The sequence below is a fragment of the Rattus rattus genome, chromosome 8, assembly GCF_011064425.1.
Source record: "Rattus rattus isolate New Zealand chromosome 8, Rrattus_CSIRO_v1, whole genome shotgun sequence".
In the NCBI taxonomy this organism is placed as follows: domain Eukaryota; kingdom Metazoa; phylum Chordata; class Mammalia; order Rodentia; family Muridae; genus Rattus; species Rattus rattus.
The window spans coordinates 59,651,529-59,674,046 of record NC_046161.1 but is presented as its reverse complement, the minus strand read 5'-3'; the positions used below and the strand labels follow the sequence as shown (position 1 = coordinate 59,674,046).

The 22,518-nt window shown below is 45.7% G+C and overlaps 1 protein-coding gene across 1 annotated transcript; it reads right to left on the bottom strand.

Moving 5' to 3' along the window:
• Positions 1 to 8,195: 8,195 nt before the first annotated feature.
• On the bottom strand, positions 8,196 to 22,430 carry Pdcd7 (programmed cell death 7). Its single transcript, XM_032909865.1, has 5 exons — positions 21,498 to 22,430; positions 13,431 to 13,569; positions 11,310 to 11,546; positions 10,975 to 11,062; positions 8,196 to 9,220 (listed from the first exon to the last, which is right to left on the bottom strand). Exons 1-5 carry the CDS (start codon positions 22,368 to 22,370, stop codon positions 9,097 to 9,099), a joined length of 1,461 nt encoding a protein of 486 aa, XP_032765756.1. The 5' UTR covers positions 22,371 to 22,430; the 3' UTR covers positions 8,196 to 9,096.
• Between the last annotated feature and the right edge of the window lie 88 nt (positions 22,431 to 22,518).

The following is a 22,518-nucleotide window of genomic DNA, read 5'->3' as shown; positions in this document are numbered from 1 at the left end:
GGATCGCCTGGGGGTGGAGATGCAGGCAGTTGAGAGCTGCTCGACATGGGGTTTGGAGCCTAACTGTTGGCCTCTGTACGCACAGAAAGTGCTTGTAAGCACCGAGCCATCTCCCTAGCACCAGGCAGAGATGTGGGAAAGAGGCATACCAAGAGAGACAGATGGAGAACCCGAACTCTACCACTGGGGGACAGAATTTGGAGAGTATCTGTGAGTCCAAGCTAGCCCCTTCTATGTAGTGAGGGCCAAGCAGTCAGGGCTACATAGTAAGACCCTTTTTTCAAAAGCTAAAAAACAAGCAAACGAACCAAAACAACAAACAAGCAAACACTAATATCCCCCAACCAACCGACCGACCGACCGTGGGTGGCAGGTGACCCAAGTCCCTTCACAGGGAGCAGAAGAGTGAATAGTGCAGAGACAGACCACACAATACAGACCCTTGACTAATGAGATATTTTGCTCTGTAGAACAGTAGAAAAGACTTTTCAATAAATGTTCTGAGTCAACATAATATCCGCCTTGAGGGGGAAAAAAGTAACGGTCTTGGGCCTGAAGACATATGTAATGGTAGCGTCCCTTGCTCAGCAGGAAAGAACCTCAGGACTGGGAATCACTGGCTTCTCCCTCACCTCATGTGCTAACTTCAACCCTACAGTTCCAGATGTAAACGGCAAAGACAAGACAATGAAGCTTAAAGAGTATGTGCCATCGTGTTGGGATAAACAAATATTTCTCTTTTAAATTTTGAATGTTTTGCCTGCCTGCATGTTGTGCCCTGTGCTTTTAGAGACTAGGAGAGGACATCAGATGTCCTGGAACTGAGTCACAGTTGTAAGCCACCATGTGTAGGTGCTGGGAACTAAACCCAGGTCCATTCAAAGAGCAGCAAGGGCTCCGAGCAGGTGGGTCATCCTTCTATTCTAGAACAGATCCTTCTTCTTCTGAGTGTTTGTAAGTCGTTCACTTTATTAAACCGATCTGAAAACTGAGCACAGGTCAGCCTTTGGCTGCGTTACCGTCTCAGCCCACGCCCAGGGAGACCAAAGGCTTCACATGTCTCAAGCTTGGGGAACAAAAAAGGAGGCCATGATGACTGAATATTCGAAAATAAAAACAAAAATTAAAAAGTATTAAGGCAGAAACATTTTTTAAAAATCTGCAATGAGTATAATTTATGCAAAAGCAATACTGTCACTTCCCTTTCATGAACTCGGCACGGACTGAGCCATCTTCCTTTCTAGAGTAGGGGGAAGGACTTCCTGTAACAATCATCTCATTGGAATTATTAAACAAAAATGTACAATCAATGTTCAGCCACAGAGTACAACCTCGAGGACGCCAACCAACTGTGGTCGCCTTCGCTGTTGCAGATTTTAAACCCTGAGTCAACAGCACCAGAACAAAACAAAACAAAAATTAAAACAAAACACAAAGCCATGCCAATGTTGTCTTACTTTTGTTTGCCTGCACAAGTTAGGTTTTGTTGAGAAAAGTTGTACCCAGAAGCACTGTCGGTGGGTGATGAAGCAGCTGGATTCATTGTTCTTCGGCTTGTCCATCCACATTGGCTGGACAGTAAACAGCAAGGTCGGGATGCGGCTGCCAATCCAGGGTACCTGTGCTCAGAGAAGCAATGACCTCCATCTTCTCAGAGCTGGGAGCCAGAGCAGTGATCTCCTGCACCTTGCTGATGATGCCTGGGTACATGAAAATGACAGTTTTCTGGATATCGCCGGATTTCATAGCCAGGAAGGAAAGCTGGAAGAATGCCTGGACGCAATGGAACTGCTTTTTGCCAATAGTGATGGCCTGGTTGTAGGGTAGCTAGTAGCTCTTCTCCAGGGAGGAGGAGGATGCAGCAATGGCCAGCTCTTGTTCCAAGTCCAGGATGACATAGCCCGGCTTCTCCTCGATGTCATGGACAACTTCCCCTTCGGCTGTGGCAAAAGCTGTAGCCATGCTCAGTCAAGATCTTCATGGGGTGATCTTTCAGGTCTAAGACAGCCAGGTTCATATGCAGGATGGTGTGGGTTAGAGCACAACCCTCGTAGATGGGCACATTGGGGTGAGAGTGTAATCCTTGTAGATGAGAGCAGCACAGATGACTCTGTCTCCAGAGTTCATGGTTCCATCCGGTTTGTGCAGGAACAGCAGATCCTGAGTGGTTATGCAAATGCGAGTTTGGGGCTGCTTTGGAAAGAAGTTTACAAAAAGACCAAGGATGCAGAGGTCTGGGTGGCATAGGTCTATAATCCCAGCTACTCAGAAGTCTGAGAGAAGCAGGAGCATCACAAGTTCAATGCCTACCTGGGCTTTAGAATGAGGTTAAGTGTAGCCTGGGCAATTTAGTGATATTCTACATAAAGGAAGAGAAGGGCTGGGGCTATAGAGTGCAAGAGCTCAGTGGAAGAGTGCTTGCTTAGCAGACAGGAAGCCCTTGGTCAATTGTCCAGTATCACGTGTATATAAATACACACAAAGAAAAAGACTAGCGATGAAGACAATACTGATAAACTGGATTAAAGTTAGAAGTCCTAGTCCTCCATGCATGTAAGGAAGTGGTCAGTACTGGTCCATAGTATCTACCAAGGCTGAAATCCTAGAATTAAAAACTCATCTACATATCACTTAGCTTTTGGATGGCATTGTATAGTATTCGCCCTTGGTTTAGTAATGCAAGAAGTTCGCTGTTTTGGAAAAAAGCAAAACAAAACAGCGACAAAAAAACAAAAAAAAAAAAAAAAAAAAAAAAAAAAAAAAAAAAAAAAAAAAAAAAACAAAAAAAACCTAAAAAAAATTAAAGGAAAAAAAAAAAAAACAAAAAACCCCTTTAAAAAAAAAAAAAAAAAAAAAAAAAAACCAAAAATAAAAACAAAAACAAACAAACAAAAAAAAACCCAACCTCTTTCACATGGATTTAACCTCAAAGTAAGTACAAAGTAACCTGATCAGATATAGCCTGACAGTTTGCAAACAGTAGGAGCCTGGACCAGGGTGTGGCTCTGGTTCCACACATTAATCTGTCATCACCAACAGGACAACACAAAACCCTGCTGCTTGGGGTCACTGGGCGGTCATCCTGTTCCTAGCCGGACAGCCTTGTGGAGAGCTAGGGTGGGTAATCTGGGAGCAGACAGGTCACGTGATGGCAGGTGGCTAAAGCCCTTAATTCCCCTATCTCCTCCCCCATCTGTCCATTCTCATCAGTGTCTTCCTGCCTTTAGGACTCAATGCATCGTGCCGGAATTCACATCCCTGCACCTCAGCGGGTGGCTCTCATGCCCCTCTATGAGCAAGATCAAGCAAATCTTGGGGTAACCACCACAATCTGCTTGATTGGCTCATTGTTACAGGGACCAGTGAGGTCAAAGGGTGTTACAGGAGGCTCAGGAAAATTCCACAGGTTTTACTATCGTCAGATTTAGCTTTCAGTCTCAGCTATCACTGAAATCTTGAATTACAGAGACGGGTCCAGCTTCTATTGAGGCTCAAGTGTAAAATCTTGTCCACTTGAGATACAGACAAAACAATCCCTCTCTCCTCATCTTCCACTTGACATCTGCATCCCTAACAACTGTTTTCTGCACAGTCCTGAATGGGCTTCTAGTTTGAAGATTCTGAGGATCTATCTCTTTCTGAAGAACAGCAAGGGGCCAGGGTGAACTCAGAGGGAGTTAGAACATTTAACGATGCACCGAGGAGTGCCTCTGGGAGGGAGGGGCGGCCTAGTCCTTGTGGGGCTTGGGAAAGCTTTAGGAAACAGATCAGATTTGCCTGGCTATCAAAGGGTAGGAGGATGAATTGTGAGCTGGAAAATAATCAAGAGCAGGCGTCCGGAGAAGGAACAGGAAGCAGATACAAGACCCTGCAGGATGGGGTGATGGGTCACAAATATGTAAATGCTATGTGCAGTCTGCAGCAAGACTCTTGGGTAGTCTGGGGTCCTCCTGGGGAGGATTCTGAATTTTGAGTTCTGACTCCAAACACTAGGTGGCAGAGAAAGCCCTGAGGTATTGGGATAGGGTGGAGGTGGGGGTGGGGTGCACAAGGAAAGCAGGGGTATTCGTGCTTCAGTGACTCCAAAAACTACAGTCCAGCACTTCTCAGATTCCCAGCTGAGGCCTGTCCACCGGGCAACACCTAGGTACGGGGCTGGGGACTGGGATGGGGTCTCACGGAATGACTCTCCGATGTCTTCTAAAGGACTGCATCCTTGCTTAGAGCTTCAATTACCTGCCAACAACCCTCACATTCTGTCCCTTCTGAGACCAAACACGAACACCTGCCTCTAAAGCTCCTCCAAGTGCTTCTAACTCGAGTGAATTTCACCTTTCTTCCCCCAAATAAACCCCCTTCCCCAGAGCTTTGTCTCACGGTGTGATGATGACCCATCCAGGTGCCGACTCACTGAGACACTTAACTCTTTTTTTTTTTTTTTTTTCAGACAAATATTTTTTTTTATTATTATTATTAACTTGAGCATTTCTTATATACATTTCGAGTGTTATTCCCTTTCCTGGTTTCCGGGCAACATCCCCCCCTCCCCCCTTCCTTATGGGGTGTTCCCTCCCAACCCCCCCCATTGCTGCCCCCTCTCCCCAACAGTCTAGTTCACTAGGGGTTCAGTCTTAGCAGGACCCAAGGGCTTCCCCTTCCACTGGTGCTCTTACTAGGATATTCATTGCTACCTATGAGGTCAGAGTCCAGGGTCAGTCTATGTATAGTCTTTGGGTAGTGGCTTAGTCCCTGGAAGCTCTGGTTGCTTGGCATTGCTGTACATATGGGGTCTTGAGCTCCTTCAAGCTCTTGCAGTTCTTTCTCTGATTCCTTCAACAGGGGTCCTGTTCTCAGTTCAGTGGTTTCCTGCTGGCATACGCCTCTGTATTTGCTGTATTCTGGCTGCAGACACTTAACTCTTACCATCTCAAATCCTCCTCGAAGTTTAAGAGTCTGTGCCCGTCACCCTATGTCCATGGCTACCATGCTGGTGGCACCTCACTGGGACAACTCACTTCCGTTCATCTTCTCGTGTGCTATTACTATTACTGTATTTTTGTTCCACACCCAGAAGCAGGATCATTTCAAGCTGCAAAATTAAGCTCCAATCCTTCCTCTTTTCATAGCCCTCAGATGCTTTCCAAATAAAAATTAAACTTCTGGAGATTTGCAATAGCTCAATTCTTAGCCATGTAGCCTCAGCCTGAATGCCCTCCATTTGCAGTGGTCCCTTGGCCCCGACAGCATCCCTGCCAGCTACTCCTGATACTGTCTCCGTTTGGGCCTCTTCTCATACACTATTTAAAAGCTTTTATTTTCCCCAGAGCTGAAACATCACCTGCCTACAGCAGCCTTCTCCAGGAACCTTCCTGAATCAAGTTAAAGGCAGTTCCTCCGGACCATCCTTGAATTTCTAAATAGCCGAGGAGGCCTTCAATTTCTGATACTCCTGCCTTCACCCCTTAAGCATGGGAATCTGGTTTTATGGGGTGCTAAGTGTTGAAGGACTTCATGCATGCTAGGCAAGCATTCTGCTAACTGATGTACATTTCTACCTCCCCCTGCCCATCCTCTCTGTCCCCAGGGTACTCAGTGAACCAGGACACACATGCAGGTAGGACAGTAACAGGACAGTCTGTCTTACAGGACAGTTTATACGATTTCATTTAAATGTACTATGTCTGAAGACAATTCCCACTTAGAACCTTCAAGGTTCTCAAAACAATTGTATCAATGGGCATCTTCGTTTTAACCCACGTCCTTTGTGGGGTCTTGGGGTATTTTTTTAGCATCCACTTTTTATGAAATATCTGGGGGATGAGACTACGGAGGTGTCAGCATGTCCTTTGTAGCACCATCATAGTGACAATGAAGAGCTCTATCTGCCAAGCTATGAGGTAAGTCAAGGCTAGTCTGAGGGAGTAAGATGGAGAACCATCAATAATACCAGGAAGCCAGGAATCCTGTCCACTCCTTATCCTCTTAGCACCTAAATTACAGTACCCAGAAAAATGGAAAACAAAAAGCCATCTTCCAAAGGACACAGCTCAAATCCTGGCTTCCTCATCTTCACATGAATAAGGTCAACAACTGTCTGCTGACGTGCAGTTACAAGTCTAACGCCATCTGCCTCAAACACCTCATTTTTTTGGCTTCAGAGATTATGATAAACAAATGCATTCCAAAGGCAAATGGAATCTGCTTTGGAAACAAAATCTTCAGCTGCAGCCAGGCGTGGCACATCGGGAACTTCTGTGTAGACATACGCAAACGTACAGTACAAAGTTCACTCAGCTTAACTCACAAAGTGAACCAGAATGATAAATCAGCTGAAAGAAGTTTTTTTTTTTTTTAATGTATCATTCAAAAAAAATGAAGCTAGTTAGAAAGAAGACATAATTTGTACTTACCTTGTGATTCCCAGGAGGGCTTCTCTGGGACAGAATATGAAGACGTGAGCCGTACAACAGCTGGAGTAATCCCAGCTAAGCTTTGTAAAGTCACATGGACGCAGACCGGGAAGGGTTTAGAGTGATTAAACTGGTTGGCTTATTGCATCTAATTCTCAGACAGCACAAGCTCGGGTACTCCAGCTAAATACTTAGTGTTACTCGAATGGCCTGCTACTCTCCCTGTATTTGTCCAGTTCTTCCTGTGAGTCTCACACAAGTCCTGAGCATGTGTTTTATGTTGTTCATGTAATATGACTGAACTAGGGCCGGAGCAGTGGCTTAGTGGTGTAAGCACTGGCTGCTCTTCCAGAGCATGCGGGGTTTGATCTCCAGTACCTACACGGTGGCTCAGAACCCTCCTCCAACTCCAGGAGAGCTGGCTCTCTATTCTTGCCTGTTGAGCCCAGGCATGCGTGTAGTACAAAGGCATACATACAGGCAAAGCATCCATACACGTCACATATTTTTTTTTAAATTAAAAAATGTGATAAGTCGGGTTGGGGATTTAGCTCAGCGGTGAGCGCTTGCCTAGGAAGCGCAAGGCCCTGGGTTCGGTCCCCAGCTCCAAAAAAAAAGAAAAAAAAAAAAAAAAAGAATGTGATAAGTCGGGGGTTGGGGGATTTAGCTCAGTGGTAGAGCGCTTGCCTAGCAAGCGCAAGGCCCTGGGTTCGGTCCCCAGCTCCGAAAAAAAAACAAAAAACAAAAAACAACAACAAAAAAAGTATGTGATAAGTTAAAAATTAGCTTTCTGATTAACCTTTGGATTTTATTTTTCTATTTTATTCATTCACGTTTGATAGGAGAATTTAGGTAAAAGTGGAAAAAAACAAAAAATGAATTGGCAAAGGGCTGAAGGCTCAACAAATTATTGATCCAAACTCTGTGGACTGGAAAGACTAAGAACCAGGCTGGGGTAGTCAGGGGTAAAGCACTCACCTGCATCTTTCTAAGCCTGGAAAGAAACAGTGGCTGGTGCCATTGCATCTCACAGGCAGGCAATACACAAGGAAACCTGGAAAACGGAAACTGAACAAAAATAATGCTTGCTGTATAAAAGTCTTGCTGGCGGGTTGGGGATTTAGCTCAGTGGTAGAGCGCTTGCCTAGCAAGCGCAAGGCCCTGGGTTCGGTCCCCAGCTCCAGAAAAAAAAAGAGAAAAAAGAAAAAAAAAAAAGTCCTGCTGGCACCGAGCGTAGAGAACAGCTTTTCTCCACCTAAGGCTCTTCCTTTTCTGAGTCAGCGGCTGAGCCTCCCCAGTTCCCACCCATCATTGCTGGTGTCCAGTGATAAGGCTGACATGGAAACTCCTACTCCATCTTTAGACTCTGCTCCTCCCGGCAGCTCTTCTCACAGCAGGGAGTGCAGAGTTCAAACGGAAAGGAGCACAGGCTGTGGGTTAGGTGAAGTTACTCTTATCAGACCTTAACACATGCTGGGAAAGACAGCCCCGAATCCCTAGCTGCACAGTGTAACGCACAAGCAGAGCCACCAGAGCAAACTATAGAGAGGACAAAGGTGTCCGTGTGTCACACCCACGGGCTCCCGAGTCCACATCAGCTCCAAAGCTGAGGGTGACCTTTCTTGCTATTCAGAGTCAGATTCTGCAGACAAAGTTTTATGTTGAAGACTCATTTTTCCTGCAAATACCTGTGTATTAAAATTAAACTCTGGAGTGAAATGCTTTAGCAATGTGAAGATGAAATGTGTCAAATGACTCGAGAGAGAATAAATCAGGAGCAAAGGCTCAAACAAAAAAGCAAAAATGGTATTTATTCAGCTTTTAGGAAATTAAATAACAAAACCCAGAATAAAGCAAAACAAAAACCATAACATGACACATGACTGATCATGTCCAAGCACAATAGCACTTGTTAATATAAAAATAAAATTTATTATTCATAGTTTCTCTTTTCCCAACTTTTACTACATGGATGTTATTAGAAGCTTAAGCTACCCAGCCCTACCATGTGACAGAGATTACAGTCCCACAGGGAAAAAAGTTTCTATTCTTGGAGGCCTCACCGACTAGATCCCTCAGAACTTTTGCACTGGCACTTTCATGAGGAGAACAGGCACTGTCTGTCAGAGCACAAGCTAACCTGGCTCTGGTACTCTTCAAGTTTTCTAAGCTCTCCACAGGACAACGGTTCTATGCCATCAGTGATCCTGGCAGCCACTGCCCCATCGTCCTCAGTAGTAGCTTCCCCCACTGCACCAAAACTGGGACTAACACAACTAGGTCAGTTGGTGTGGGAAGATAAGGAGCTGCTAACTCCACTCAGTGAACACCTTCGAGGAGTAGCCAAGTGTGCTGCCTGTCCTCACCCAGCAGCATACAACAGACCTGGAGCAAATGAGCAGGCCACATTGAACCAAGCCCCTCAAAACAGAGGCAGATTTCAGTGAGCCAGGGCCACAGCCCACGCTAATAACCTCAGTTCATCTAGGCCCTTTCTGGAAGAACCTTATGAATCTCCTGGCTCCAGAGGTACCCCTGCCCAGGGCAGAGAACAAAAGAAGCAGGCTTTCCAGCTACAACAATGCCGCATAGAGTTTAAGCTGTGCAGAAGACTACAGCTGAGAAGACAGCATCTCCAATATCTAGAGAGACAGTGCTTGCCCGCTGGACCACACTCCTGGAGGGCTTAATGCAGCTGAACGGCAGTTGCCCAGATGTCGTTGCTGGGGAGCGGAGGAAGGACCCATCCTTGGGGAATGGAATTGCCTTTAGGATGATCAGACGGCACCAGGTACTGATCCCAATCATGCCTTAATAAGAAGGTTACAGAACAATGTTTGTCTCTGGTTTTCTCCAAGCAAAATATTCAGAAACTATATTTCATATCTAGGATATGAAATGATAGATGTACCAACTTGCTAAAGAGTGGGTTTACAGAAAGTATGCCAATGGTCACATTGATCCTCAGTATTTGCGTATTTTGTGTTCATAATTTCTCTCTCTTTCTGAGACAGGGCTGGGGCTGGCCTTGAACTCCTTATCCTCCTGCCTCCACCTCCCAAGTACAGGGCTACAGGCATGAGCCAGCACACTTGGCTACAGTAACAAATTTAAATCATCCCATGTGGCATTTCATGGAAAACCAAAAACGTAGAGAGAGAAAAAAAATCTGTCCCCAAAATACACACTCTCAGCTGAAAGCCCTCTACTTTCTTCTCAGCTCTTATGGTGTAAATCCGCATCCTTTCCTGTCTGCTCTCCGCCATGCCCTTCAGTTTCGTGCTTCTTACTGGTGACTTTACTCTTTAAATGGTACCCACGTGTGCTGGTGAAGTGTCAGTGTCATGCATGTGAGAGTTGTGAGGTTTGTACTCTAGACAAGCTCCGTTAGACTTAGATTATAGTACAGTTGGCTCTAATGTGATGCTCATACCCACAGCATCCATGAAATCAGGCACCTTCAAGCTGACACGCGAAACAAGGCAGCGTCAGCTAATAACAGTAGACAAAGGCCAAGGGATGGCTCGGTGGTTACGATACCAGCTACTGCTACAGACGATCTGGCTTGGTGTTGAGCATCTGCATGGTGGCTCACAACTATCTGAACTATCCAGTTCAGAGAACCTGAAGCCTCTTCTGGCTTCCATGAGCACCAGGCATGATACACATACACACATTCAAAACACCCAAATCACATCAAAAGAAAAAAAAAAGAGAGAATCATGCTTGGTTGTCTACCTGGCCCTATCTCCATCAGGAGCAATGCTATGTCCAATATTCTGTGACTCGATATTCACAGTAATTTGACAGAACCTACCTACCATCAATAAGATGTTTAAAGGTTAAAACTTGTGCAGTGAAGTTAAAACCTTTCCTGAAAATAAATGTGATATGCCAGAAAACTCCTTCCCAAGATTTAGAAATTGCTGGAATGTGGAAGAAGTCTCTAGTATTTCAAGTCATTTTTCTAGACCCCTAAGATGTTGGAGCCTAAAAAACAAAGAAATGCTTCTAGGCAACAAGTTTACACTGCATGGGACATCCAGTCATTGACTTCTCAAAAGACTGCATGTGGAAAAGCAGCTGTTGAGAATCACCCAACTCCTAAGTAGCTAGTTCAGTTGAGAGCATTATGCTCAAACTGCAGGCACACAGGGGTCAGCATGGGCCTTCGCCTCCATGGGCAACCATTCAGGAAAAATTGTTTCTTTTCCTGGATTGACTCAGCACTAAAAGAGAATTAAGAAAACAAGGCCAGCTATGCTGGTGCAGTCCTTAAATCCCAGCATCGAGGTGGAGGCAAGTAGATCTCTGAATTCAAGGACATGATCTACAGGGCAATCAGCCACATTTCAGTTTCTTTACCCGTTCAAATGGAGACACTGACTTCCAAGAATTAATGAGGACTTTAAAAATACAGGTGGCACCCTTGAAACCTGGCAATACTGCATACCCAAAAGGAACTTTTAAAAATAGAGACAGCAACAGACCTCAATGGTAGAAGCTCTTCATTAAGAGCTTCCTGTACCCAAGAAAAAGGGAGAGCAGAGGCTTCCCTTCTGACCTTATCTGAATGAGCGCAGGCAAGGAGTGCTCAGCCTGGAGGTAATACTGACGGAACGGCTCCAAGAGGTGAGCGAGTGGGAACTCATCTGAAAGAGAAAGGCACAACATGTCACCATGTTTGCTTGCTGTTAAGAGTGCACTCTCAAGGCAAGGTGACTGAGCCACTGATTATGACAATAAGATCACCCTCATCTCTGTAGCCCTGACTTTCACCACACAGTTCAGAATCTCAACTTGTAGTCAGGTCTTCCTTCTGGCTTAAGTTGGGTTACTTTCAAAAAAGAACTCTCAACTTAGATCTTTCCTCGTCTCTACTGGCAAAGATAAACTTACCTGGATCCCCGAATAACTTGGACTCGATCTCACGTTTCTGAAGTAGAAGTTTCTCTTTCTCTTTTCTCTGTTTCTTTTCCAGTTCTCTTCTCCTCTCTTCCTCCTGTTCTCCTTCTAGCATAACTCGGAGGGCTCTCTCTTCAGCTTCATACAATTCAGAGCGCTTTTTAATGAGCTTCCTCAGCCGCTGAAGGTGGTGCTCAAAGGTCTCATCTGCTGCCGCAGGAGGACAGACCCCTGGACAAAGACAAGCAGATGGGTGGTCCTTTGCTCTTACACTCCTGGCAGTAGGAGGCGGAGCGAGTGCTTGCCATGTGCTTCACAGAGTGACCTACGTTCTCAGGGAGGACAACCTGCCACATTCCAGAAGAAGCAGAATTTGCACCTCCTCTAGGAGGCTACCTTTTCCTTCTCTCTCCAGCCTACTTTGGTTTCTTTACTGACCTTCACTTTGACATTCCCAAACGTTTGTCTTTCTGGCCCTCACTCATCTCATTCCAGCTCACGCTACTTGCTAATGAACTAACTCATTTTGTGTGTTTGTGTGTGTGTGTGTGTGTGTGTGTGTGTGTGTGTGTGTGTGTGTGTGTGTGTGTGTGTGTGTGAGACGTGGGGGCATGTGCACAGGTATGCATCCATGCACACCAGTGTGGAGTGTGAGACATCAGAGGACAACAGGGGTCCTGTTCTATCGCTCTTTATTTTTGTCCCTTGAAACAGGGTCTCTCAGTGCTGGAGAAATGGCTCAGCAGTTAAGAACATTGGCTACAAAAAACAAAACAAAACAAAACAAAAACCATTGGCTACTTTTTCCAGAGGATCCAGATTCAATTCCCAGCACCCACACGGCAGTACACAACTGTTTGTGAAGGACTGAGGTAGCAAAATAAACTCCATTTTGTTCTTAAGACTCCATTTTAAGTTAACTTGCCCTTAGAGAGGCATGGTCCCTTCCCTTGAAGTCTGAGAAAAAGCATGAATGTCTCTGACAGCTGCAGCTGGCTGATAACAACAGAGTGGGCTAAGGAAACCTAAGTCTTCCCAGGTCAAGGTGCTCCTTTTTGATGTAGGCTCCCTCCTTGTAGTTTAACCAGATGCTGCAAACCAATTAGCTGAAAGACCAGCATTCCTTTACCCTCTCATGTAATGCCAAGGCTTGGAAACCCTCACTTGCATTTTTTTCTTTATAAACTCCCTTCACTTAGATTGGGGCACTCTTCCCCCTGTTCCATCAGGAAGGTTGGTGGCCCAAGCTCAGGCTTGGCTAAAGACCCTCATGTTTATATCAGTGCTGTGATTTCTGGAGGTCTCTTTGGGGTTTTTACAATCTGGACACAACATTTGTAACTCCAGTTCTAGAGGATTTAACACTCTAATACAGACATACATGCAGGGAAAACACCAATTCACATATACAAATAAATAAGTCATTGAGGGGTTGGGGGTACAATTAGGCTTCCCAGTAGCCAGGAGAAAAACAGAGGCAGGAGAGTCTCTATGAGTTCAAGGCCAGTCTAGTCTACACAGTGAGTTCCAGGTCAGCCAGGGCAACACAGAAAGATAAGACCTGTCTCAAAACGGAAAAAAAAAAAAAAAAAAAAAAAAGAAGAACCAGGATCTCCCCCTGAACCCGGAGCTAGGCTGGCGTCCAGCAAGCCCCATCCACCCTCCTATCATTCTGGGACTACGGGTATATATAACTACATCTGGCCTTTTGCACGGGCATTGGGGATTCAAGTGCAGGTACTCAGGTACTCTTACACACTAATCACCTCCCCGACCCTTTACTGATCAACTCTCATCCAGGACAGACTGTAAGTCCCTTAAAACTGAACAATCAACACTGTTCCTCCTGCTTCCGTCTCAGTAAGAGTGGCATACTGTTCATTTAGCAGACCAGGCTAGAACCTTGAAATCACCATAAAACAAACAAACAAACAAACAACAACAAAGAGGGGAAGGCCTTCTGTCTTGTTCTTCATAAGATAAAGAACTTCAAACAGCAAATACTAATCTTCCCCCTTACATACACGTGCCCTGGCAAAGCCACAGTGAAGTCACAGGAATCTGAACTACACTGAAGGCCGACCAATCGCCTGGTGATAACACAGACGTACTTACCTTTCCTTGCTGCAGCTTCTTTTCTCAGCTTTCTCAATTTCTCCAACGCACGCAGAATGTCCACCATTCTTTTGGTGTCTGATTGCTTTTTCCTTACTTCAGCTAAGACCCCATCAGCAGCTGCTTTGAGTTCTTGTTCCTGAGGGAAAGCCCACAAGAACTTGTCTTAGGAACCACCTGAGAGATTAGACCTTCCTGGAGGCAAGATTTCAGGGGATCAAGCCATGCACACCACAGTCTACTGAGTTTATACGTCAACTGCGTAGGCTAGCATGCTACAATGGCTCTGCTCAAGGACTTCTTTCCCTTTGCTGATCAATCATTCAACTATGTTGCTGCTTTGTTGCAGAGGCTACCCCTCTGCAACCCAAGCCGAGCTCCCTACCTTTTCTGGAGGGTGTTTTGTCCACCGTGTTTTCTAACGCTGATTTCTACCTACAGATCTGGGCTGGGCTGGACTTCGGCACTGTCACTATTATGAAGTATCTCGTGACTCAGTGTTTTATAAAAAATTGTTCTCCACCATCTTCTCACTGGTCAGAATGAGCTGCACAGGACTTCTGAGCCCAGAGAAAGGGAGAGAGTCTCAGGTGGGGCCTGGGAAGTTACACTGGGACATGGCTGAAGGAGGCCAAAGAGAACAAGGTGGCAGGTTATGAGCCACCCAGCTGGGAAGTAGGTCAGGTCAGCATAGGTGGCTTAGATCGGAATCAGTCCAGCTAAAGTGCCTGAAGCTTTTAATAATTATAAAGGTCTCAGAGTCGTTATTCAAAGCAAGGGCACACATAGAAAATCCCTTAGTTTTACATCTGGTACCCAGCATGGGGCTAGAAATCCAAGCTTAAGAGTTGAGAGAAGGCCTGGGTGGAGGCTGAAGGAGCACTCCACAGGAACAGGTGGCTCCTTTAAGACCCCCCCACCTTCATATCAAAGCGGGGGAAGGGGGGGGTTCGGTTAAGACACACACTCCCCTACCCCCCTCATCCTGGCCTTCATATCAAAGCAGCTGCTGGTAGGGAGCAGGAACAAGAGGGTCAGGGCAGGGCCCCAAAGGCAAGGACTCCCCAGAGCCTCAAGCTGCTCTCAAGCTGCAGGTGGCAACAACTTCCTGACAACTGCAGTTGTGGGGTTGGGAGTGTGGAGCTAAAGTCACAGTGATTCGTGGCAGGCTTAGTGTGAGCTGGCAAACAGCAGCCCACCCATGGTGGCACATGGGCCCAAGATGACCGCAGGAGCGTATGCCATGCTGAGGCCAGAGCCAGGTGGAAGGCTGAAAATATGGTGAATGACTCATGGCACAGGGGAACTGCCCCTTCCTGTGCGGTCGGTTAGCACCCTTTAAGAATGGTCAGAGAACCGCTATAGGTGTACAGAAGCAGGCCAAACAGAGAAGGTAAAATCCCAAGCACAGTCAAGGCTCTGATCAGGTAAGTATATTTGACACTGTGCTAAAAAGTGCTGGAGAAAAGCAATGGGGCACCAACAATCACAGAAAAAAGTTTGAAAATAATAAAATGAAGTTTCTGAAGGAAGGAGTTAAGAGATTAAAAGGAAAATATTTTCTGTGTTAAAAAATGGAAAACACGGTGACAAGAGGTTATCTGGAGCCCACACAGTTTGTTTCCATTATCAGCATTCAAATAAATAATCTTATGTTCAGTGTGGTTGTAATTTTATATATGCTCTTTAAGAAAGATCAGAATAGGGCTGGAGAGATGGCTCAGTGGTTAACAGCACTGGCTGCTCTTCCAGAGGTCCTGAGTTCAATTCCCAGCAGCCACATGGTGACTCACAAGCATCTGTAATGGGATCTAATGCCCTCTTCTGGTGTGTCTGAAGACAGCTGCAGTGTACTCATGTACATAAAATAAATCTTAAAAGGAAAGAAAGGGGGCTGGAGATTTAGCTCAGTGGTAGAGCACTTGCCTAGCAAGCGCAAGGCCCTGGGTTTGGTCCCCAGCTCCGAAGGAAAAAAAAAAGAAAGAAAGAAAGATCAGAATAAAGCAGACTTAGAAAAAGACTGAAAGATGGGATTCTAGGTTATAGGCCACAGAACAGAGATTAGAGGATTCTTTAAACCAGAATAAAGAATCATCAGAAGTATCCAATCTGGAACCTACAGTAATGTAATTCAAGATGAGAAAAATCCACAAAAGCCTGAAGAATTAGAAAGGCAACTCATAGAGATGCCACATTCTGAATTAAGAGTACAGATTCTGTTTGAAGCCACCTTAGGGCAATGTCATACAATAGCTTATGTGTTTCATTTTGTAGAGTTTGAAAATGTAAAATATGTACATATGTATCCAGTAGAATGCAAAACGTTTTTAGACATTATAGCATAAAACATGTTACAGATATAGCTTACAATCATACAGGCAACTGTTAAAAGGATCTAGCTATGCTTTAAAGGAGAGGCTCATAAAACAGAAGATATAGGGTCTCCCAAAGATAGATTAAATGACACTCTATTGGATTTTAAAAATGTCAACGTCAATGAGACACATAGCACAGCTATTGAAAAACACTGGATTTAAGAAAAGACTGAGGAATTAAGCCAGCCTATCTATATATGTGATGACCTCAGAATGGAAGTGTGTTGCATTAGGGAAGAGGTTTTGTCTTTTGTTTCAACAGCAGAAGAAAAGCTATAGATTCTATCAAAATTAATAAAGATCAGATTTCGGGGAGACCTCCTGAAAATTCTGATTGCATGAAGAAAGAAACTAAGAAGAACAAAACAGGTAGTGAATGCTGATCCCTCTAAATGGGAACAGCTCTGAGATTGGCTGAGAAATGTCTCTACATGGCCAATAAATCTTGTTGACTAGAGAGTCCTCAGGAATTATTATTACATGTCACCCTTTCTTTTTCTTTCTTTTAAAGATTTATTTATTTATTTTATGTGAGTACACTGTCACTGTCTTCAGACATGCCAGAAGAGGGCATCAGATTCCATTACAGATGGTTATGAGCCACCATGTGGTTGCTGGGAATTGAACTCAGGACCTCTGGAAGAGCAGTCAGTGCTCTAAACTCCTGGGCCATCTCTCCAGCCCACACAGATGAGAATTTATATTACAGTTTGGCTATATAGTCCAAACAGACTTATAAGTTTTGACAAATGCCGTTCTCCTGAAACAATCTTAGCTGAGTTGTGCATACTTCATATTCCTTACATGTGTTAATGTGGAAATGTCTATTACTTTTAAAAGTTTATATGTTTACAGAGCAAATGGACCAGACACCAAAGAAGACAAGTAGCCCGGGTGATCCAACCTCACAGACTGCTTCAATAGCTGTTTCCTCAAATATCTACCTCAAAAACAATTTCAAAACAGCTAAGATCATCTAGCCAGGACTTCAGTTAAGCCCTGCACTTTCCCATCACACAGAGACTGGACAACTAACGTTACTGCCAGCTTTCTTAGGACTTGGCCAATATCCCAATTTTCTTAGGGTCCCCCCAAAGAAGCACTGCCCCCCAGACATCGGGAAGAAATTTTAAGAGAATGCTCCATTCCCCAGTGGAGCCAATGGGCTGGGTGGGCTTTGGCTGTTCCTGGTCTGATGGATGTTTGCTGTCATTGAAGTTGTCACAAGTTGTTAATGCTTAGCAGGGAGGAAACAGAGTAAAGGAAGTTAGATTCAAGGATCTCTTTCTCTTTCTTTTTCCTTCCTCTATCCTTTCTCTCCTATCTAGATTTGCAGAAGAGGTAGGAAGAAGGGATAAAAAGAAAAAAGGGGATATATAGGAATGAAATGGTAAATGGATAGATGACTGAATCTACCTTTAGACTAAAGAACATTAACAAGACAAAATATTTTACATTTGGTATGGATTTTGTATATTGATACAAATTTAAGGCTATTTTTGCTACAAATATTGTAAATATATTTCAACTCATTAAAGGTACTATACCTATGCAAGTCATTTGGAAATGCAGTGTAAAGTGCTAGTCCTTTGTAAGCTATTACTGAAAACTGTTTAGGGTAATTAGTAGTCAACCAAACTTACAGTTGTGTCAGGTACTAGTTTGGTTTACTACAGAAATAAGCTTTCTTTTGCCTTCTGCAGATTTTTCCTCAAAGTTGAACAGACAGTATCTAGCTAGAAACAAGCAACATTCCCTATTCAGATATATTAGACAGACAGACAGTCTTTATAAAACCTCAGAGATCTACAGAATATGGCACTTAAGAGGCTTCATTAATAAAAGGCTTTTCCTGACATTGAAACATGATTCTTCCTGGCAGCACTACTTCAAAGAAGATGATGAGCATCAGAGAACCTCCTTATGGAGTTTGCTTCAGTTGTTATAAGCTGCCACTGGGCAGGAACCTGCCCTTGCCTCAACTGCAGACAGCATGCTGCTGTGGGCAAGCGGGACATGGAAAAGCCAACTGCCAGACTTTGCAAGGACAAGGTAGGCAAGTCCTTCATAATTCTTGCTTCACAGAAAAGTCTGTCCAATGCTGGGCCAGAAGGCCAAAGACAGATACTTCCATGTTGCTGCAGAACCTTGGGTGTTTGTCCAGGCAGCCAGCTGTAGCTGACATTTCTATAGTTTTGGAAGCTGCTTGCTTCCAGATTTTAATTTCCTATTTACTCAGGTAATTTTTATTCCTTCTCAGGTCTCTTACGGGGTTGCAGACTAGATAGTTATAGTCTCATACCTAAGCTCAAGTTGTTAAGGATTCAATAAAATGTTTCAAGGTCTGAAAAGATATTTATAGGTTAGTAAATGCAAGTCATGATAGAAAGTGATTTAAGTACAGAACTTTGAACTCAGCAAGACAGGATAGATAGGAGAGTACTTTCTCCAAGGTTGCTAAATACATATGAACTAGACACTGTGAATGTAATTTTACCTGATAGTTTTTGTAACTGTTCTTCCTGTATATTCTATTAATGTAAGAGAAAGAACCTTTTATTGGACTAAAAGAGAGGTATCTTACTTCAGCCTCCCACAGGTGTGATCTATCTCTCCCAGCTGATCATACAGATGTCTTCCCCTTTTTCTGATTTTGTTTTATTTATTTCTGAGAGATGGTCTCACTCTGTAGACCAAGCAGGCTTCAAACTGCAGCACTCCACCTGCCTCAGCCTCCTGAATACTGGGATACAGATGTGAGCCATCCCACCCGGCTCCATATAAACTTCTTTAAGGAGAACCTCTCTTCTCAGCAGCACCAGTATCTGTACTGCGCTCTTGTTTCTCAGTGTTTCCTAAGGTATGGTCAGGGAATGCCTGAATCTAATTTACCTTGTCAAGCTGGAACTCTAGAAATGCAGATTAACAGACCTCAAAGATCTTGCTCCCAAGGAGGATAAGGAATGGAACTGGAAAAGCCTAGGACTCCACAATACCTCAGAATAAGACTCAAAGTTTGTCCTCCACTGCTCCCAAAGATGGCTTCCACACAACCATCTTTCACACATGGGAGGTCAATCTTCCTGGGATTTGCCTTCCATATCCTTGCTTGCTTGCCTAGTTCTCTCTCCCATCTGCTTTATATAAGTGCCTGCAATTCCACCATCACAGCCAATGACCGTGCCCCTTTCAGTGTTCTGCTAGGAAAACTACCCTTGGCTGGAACTACTGCTTTAAGGCTGTTCAGATGTCACTGGATTCTCTGGGAAGCCTTCCTCCAATGAACTAGATGGCCATCCTTGAGCTCCTTATACCATTCTCAGTTGAAAAATTAACACACACCATGCTGTACTGACACGATCCCTTACAAGGCTCTAAGATCAAAGGTAAGAGCTGTATTTTACTCTCTATTCCTGTTATCAGACACTAGACCTGACACCTAATGGACCCTTATTTAATGTTTGCTGAAGTGACTCAAAATTTTTCAGACTAAAGTACTGCCTCCTTGTGCTGACATTCCTGAGAGCACAGTGCTAGATCTTACTCTCAATACCCTCCCCAGCAATGCTCTGTTGGCCTCCAGGGCAGTGGTACACACCGGGGAAAGGGGGACTGTGCTGTGTTTCATGTCAACTTAACACAAGCTGGAGTCCTTTGGGAAGAGTGAACTCAAGCCATCCCCTGCACCACCACCAGACAGGCCACTGGGCAAGCCTGTGGTGCATTTTCTTAATTAATGACTGATGTGGGAGGGCCCAGTACAATTGTGGGTGGTGCTACTCTTGGGCAGGTGGTCCTAGGTATATAAGAAAGCATCTGAGCGGGGTTGGGGATTTAGCTCAGTGGTAGAGCGCTTGCCTAGCATGCCCAAGGCCCTGAGTTCGGGTCCCCAGCTCGAAAAAAAAAAAAAAAAAAAAAAAAAAAAAAAAAAAAAAAAAAAGCATCTGAGCAAGCCATGGAGAGCAGCAAGCTAGCACACAGCATTTCTCCATGGCCTCTGCAACAGCTCTGCCTCCAGGTCCCCACCCTTAGTGGCTTTAATGATACACTGGGATGTGGAAGTGAGACGAACCCTTTAACTTCAAGTTGCTTTTGCTTATGACATTTCATCAGAGCACCAGAAACCCTAAGTAAGACGAGTGTTAGCCGACTGTACAAAGTAGGAGGGGCAAAAAGACCCTTGGCACTGCTTCAACAAGATCTGAACAGCATTAAAAACACGCTAGCACGGAGGGGGAAGCTCCAAGATCCTCAGCCCTAGACAACTACAGGCAACTGGGAAATGCTGAGAGCAAGAGAAACTGTTTTCTCCAGGGACAAGCACCTCAATTCATTATCAGTGGTCAGCCCTGAAATCATACACATATAAGTATTTCAGGTATATATGTAATAATAAGTAAAGAAAAGAGGCCATGAATTTGAGAAAGAACAAGGGAGATGCACTGGAGAGGCTGGAGGGATTGGGGGGGATTATGTAATTATATTTTCAAAAACTAACACACACACACAAAGCCGTAGTGGGGCTGGAGAGATGGCTCTGCAGTTGAGCACTTGTAACTCTTACAAAGGACCAAGGTTGAATTCCCAGCTCCCATACAGTGGTTCACCACCATCTGTAACCCTAGTTCCTGGGGATCCAATGTCCTCTTCTGACCCCACAGGCAGTAGGCACATATGTGGTACACATACAAACATACAGGCAGAACAATCACAAAAACCAAAATGAATAAATCTGAATAACAGCATTCAAAGGAAATGAGGGTGCCTTCAACCAACACTTGGCAAATCCTAATTTCTCCCTGGTTCTACTGAAGAACGTGAGACAGACAAGCTTTGAAATCAGACAATTTGGGATTAAATCTGAAGTAATATTGGTACAAACTTGTGTGACTGCTGTCAAGTTAACTGCTTTAAGTCTCAATCTGTAAAATTAGGGTAATGAATTCCTCAGGATTGTGTGGGACACTAGTGTAGTGTCTACTATAGATATGAATGCTGAACTGGGGTGAGGCAGACATGGACAGAATAGCATAGCAATCCGAGAAGCCAGTGGGCCTGGGTTATGCACATTCTCCAAAAATAACCGAAGTATCGTATGGGCCTTGTGGCTGCCAATCTGTTAAGTGTTTTTCTTTCTACTCTGCACTTGGTATTGCATTGTTTTTGAATAAAGTTTTCTAGGTATTTTTGCAATTTTGTGTGAGCCCTTATTTCAATCATTTGAATAAGCGGTCAAGTACCTGGAAACACCTAACTATACAGACCCACACCACCGGATACACTGGGATTCGTAGTATCAAACTAAGAAACAAATGAATCCCGGAGAGAACTCTTATCAACCTCATCAGCCAATTAGGTTGTAAAGGTCTCTAGGTGTGGTCCAAGTCCTCTAAATTTGCATGGTTTAGGACAGTATAAAGGATATATGGAAGACGGGTTAGTACTGCACATCAGTAAGTGAGTCCAACTTTGAAGCAGGACACAGGAGGCGTGTCCTCCCAGAAATGCACCAGTGTGAACTTGTCGTGTGTTCAAGGGACTCTATAGTCCAAGTTCTAGAGTTTTATGCACCACACATTGTCAACACAGAAACAGCAATGAGTTTTCACGGATAAGCATCCAAGATAACTAGCACGCAGATTCGAATTCCAGTCACCACTGCTTCAACCACTGAGTGCATAGTGGTTCTCACCCGCTTCTTTTCCTCCACTTCCTGCACGCACTTCATCCTCCAGCGGTCAATCTCCTGCTCCCGTTCGGTAGCCTGCGCGGCCTCCGCCTCCCGCTCAGCCTCACGTTCCCGGGCCCTCTCGCGAAGCCGCAGCCGGCGGCGCCGGACCCTCTCCAGCCTCCGTCGCGCCTCGCCCATATAGGCGGCCTGGGCCAGCGGCTGCAGCCGCTCGGCTAGCTCCGCTCGCAGTGGCGCCGCCTGAGCGTGCAGGGAGACCCAGGCCGCCCCGTCGGCCTCGGCCTCGCGCAGGGACTGTCCCAGGCTGCGTAGCCGCCGCACCAGGCGCAAAGCGGCACGCAACCGCGCGCGCACTTCGCCCAGGCTGGGCCCAGCGGGTGTGCGCGGGGTCCTGGGGCCGACCGGCCGCCGGGGGTTCCCGAACACCGCCTCCAGCCACTGCCGATCGCGCAGGCGCTGCAGGGCCGCGTCTCCGAGCACATCGGGCGGCGGTGGCGCTTCAGCCCAGCGCGGGCTCCAGGGCGGCCCCGGGCCTGGAGGCGGTGGCCGTGGACGCTCGACGACGTCGGGCCCCGGGAAGGGCCGGCACTGCGGCGGCGGCGGCAATGGTGGGGGTGGCACCGGGAAGAAGGCCCCGCCACCGCCGCCGCCGCCGCCGCCGCGGGAGGCTTCGGCTGGGGCGCGGGGCTGCAGAGCTAGCGGAGGCTGGAGGAAGGGGGCGGATGCCCCCGGGAAGGGGCCGGGTCGCTGGGGAAGAGGTGGCGGGAAAACCGGAGAGGGCAGCGGCGGGGGCGGACAGCTGAATGGAGCGGAAGGCGGTGGCTGCGGTGGCGGCGGTCCCTGACGGCTCTGGGCGAAGAAAGGTGGCAAGGCCATGTCTGTCTGTAGTGCCGCGGCTACGAGCAGTGACAGTAATCTGTGTACTTCTTTATCCGGGTTTTAGGCGGAAATGACGTGTATAATGCGCGACCGCTGCTTCACTCACCTTCCGGAAGCTAGGCGTACTAGAACCCCTCAAAATCCA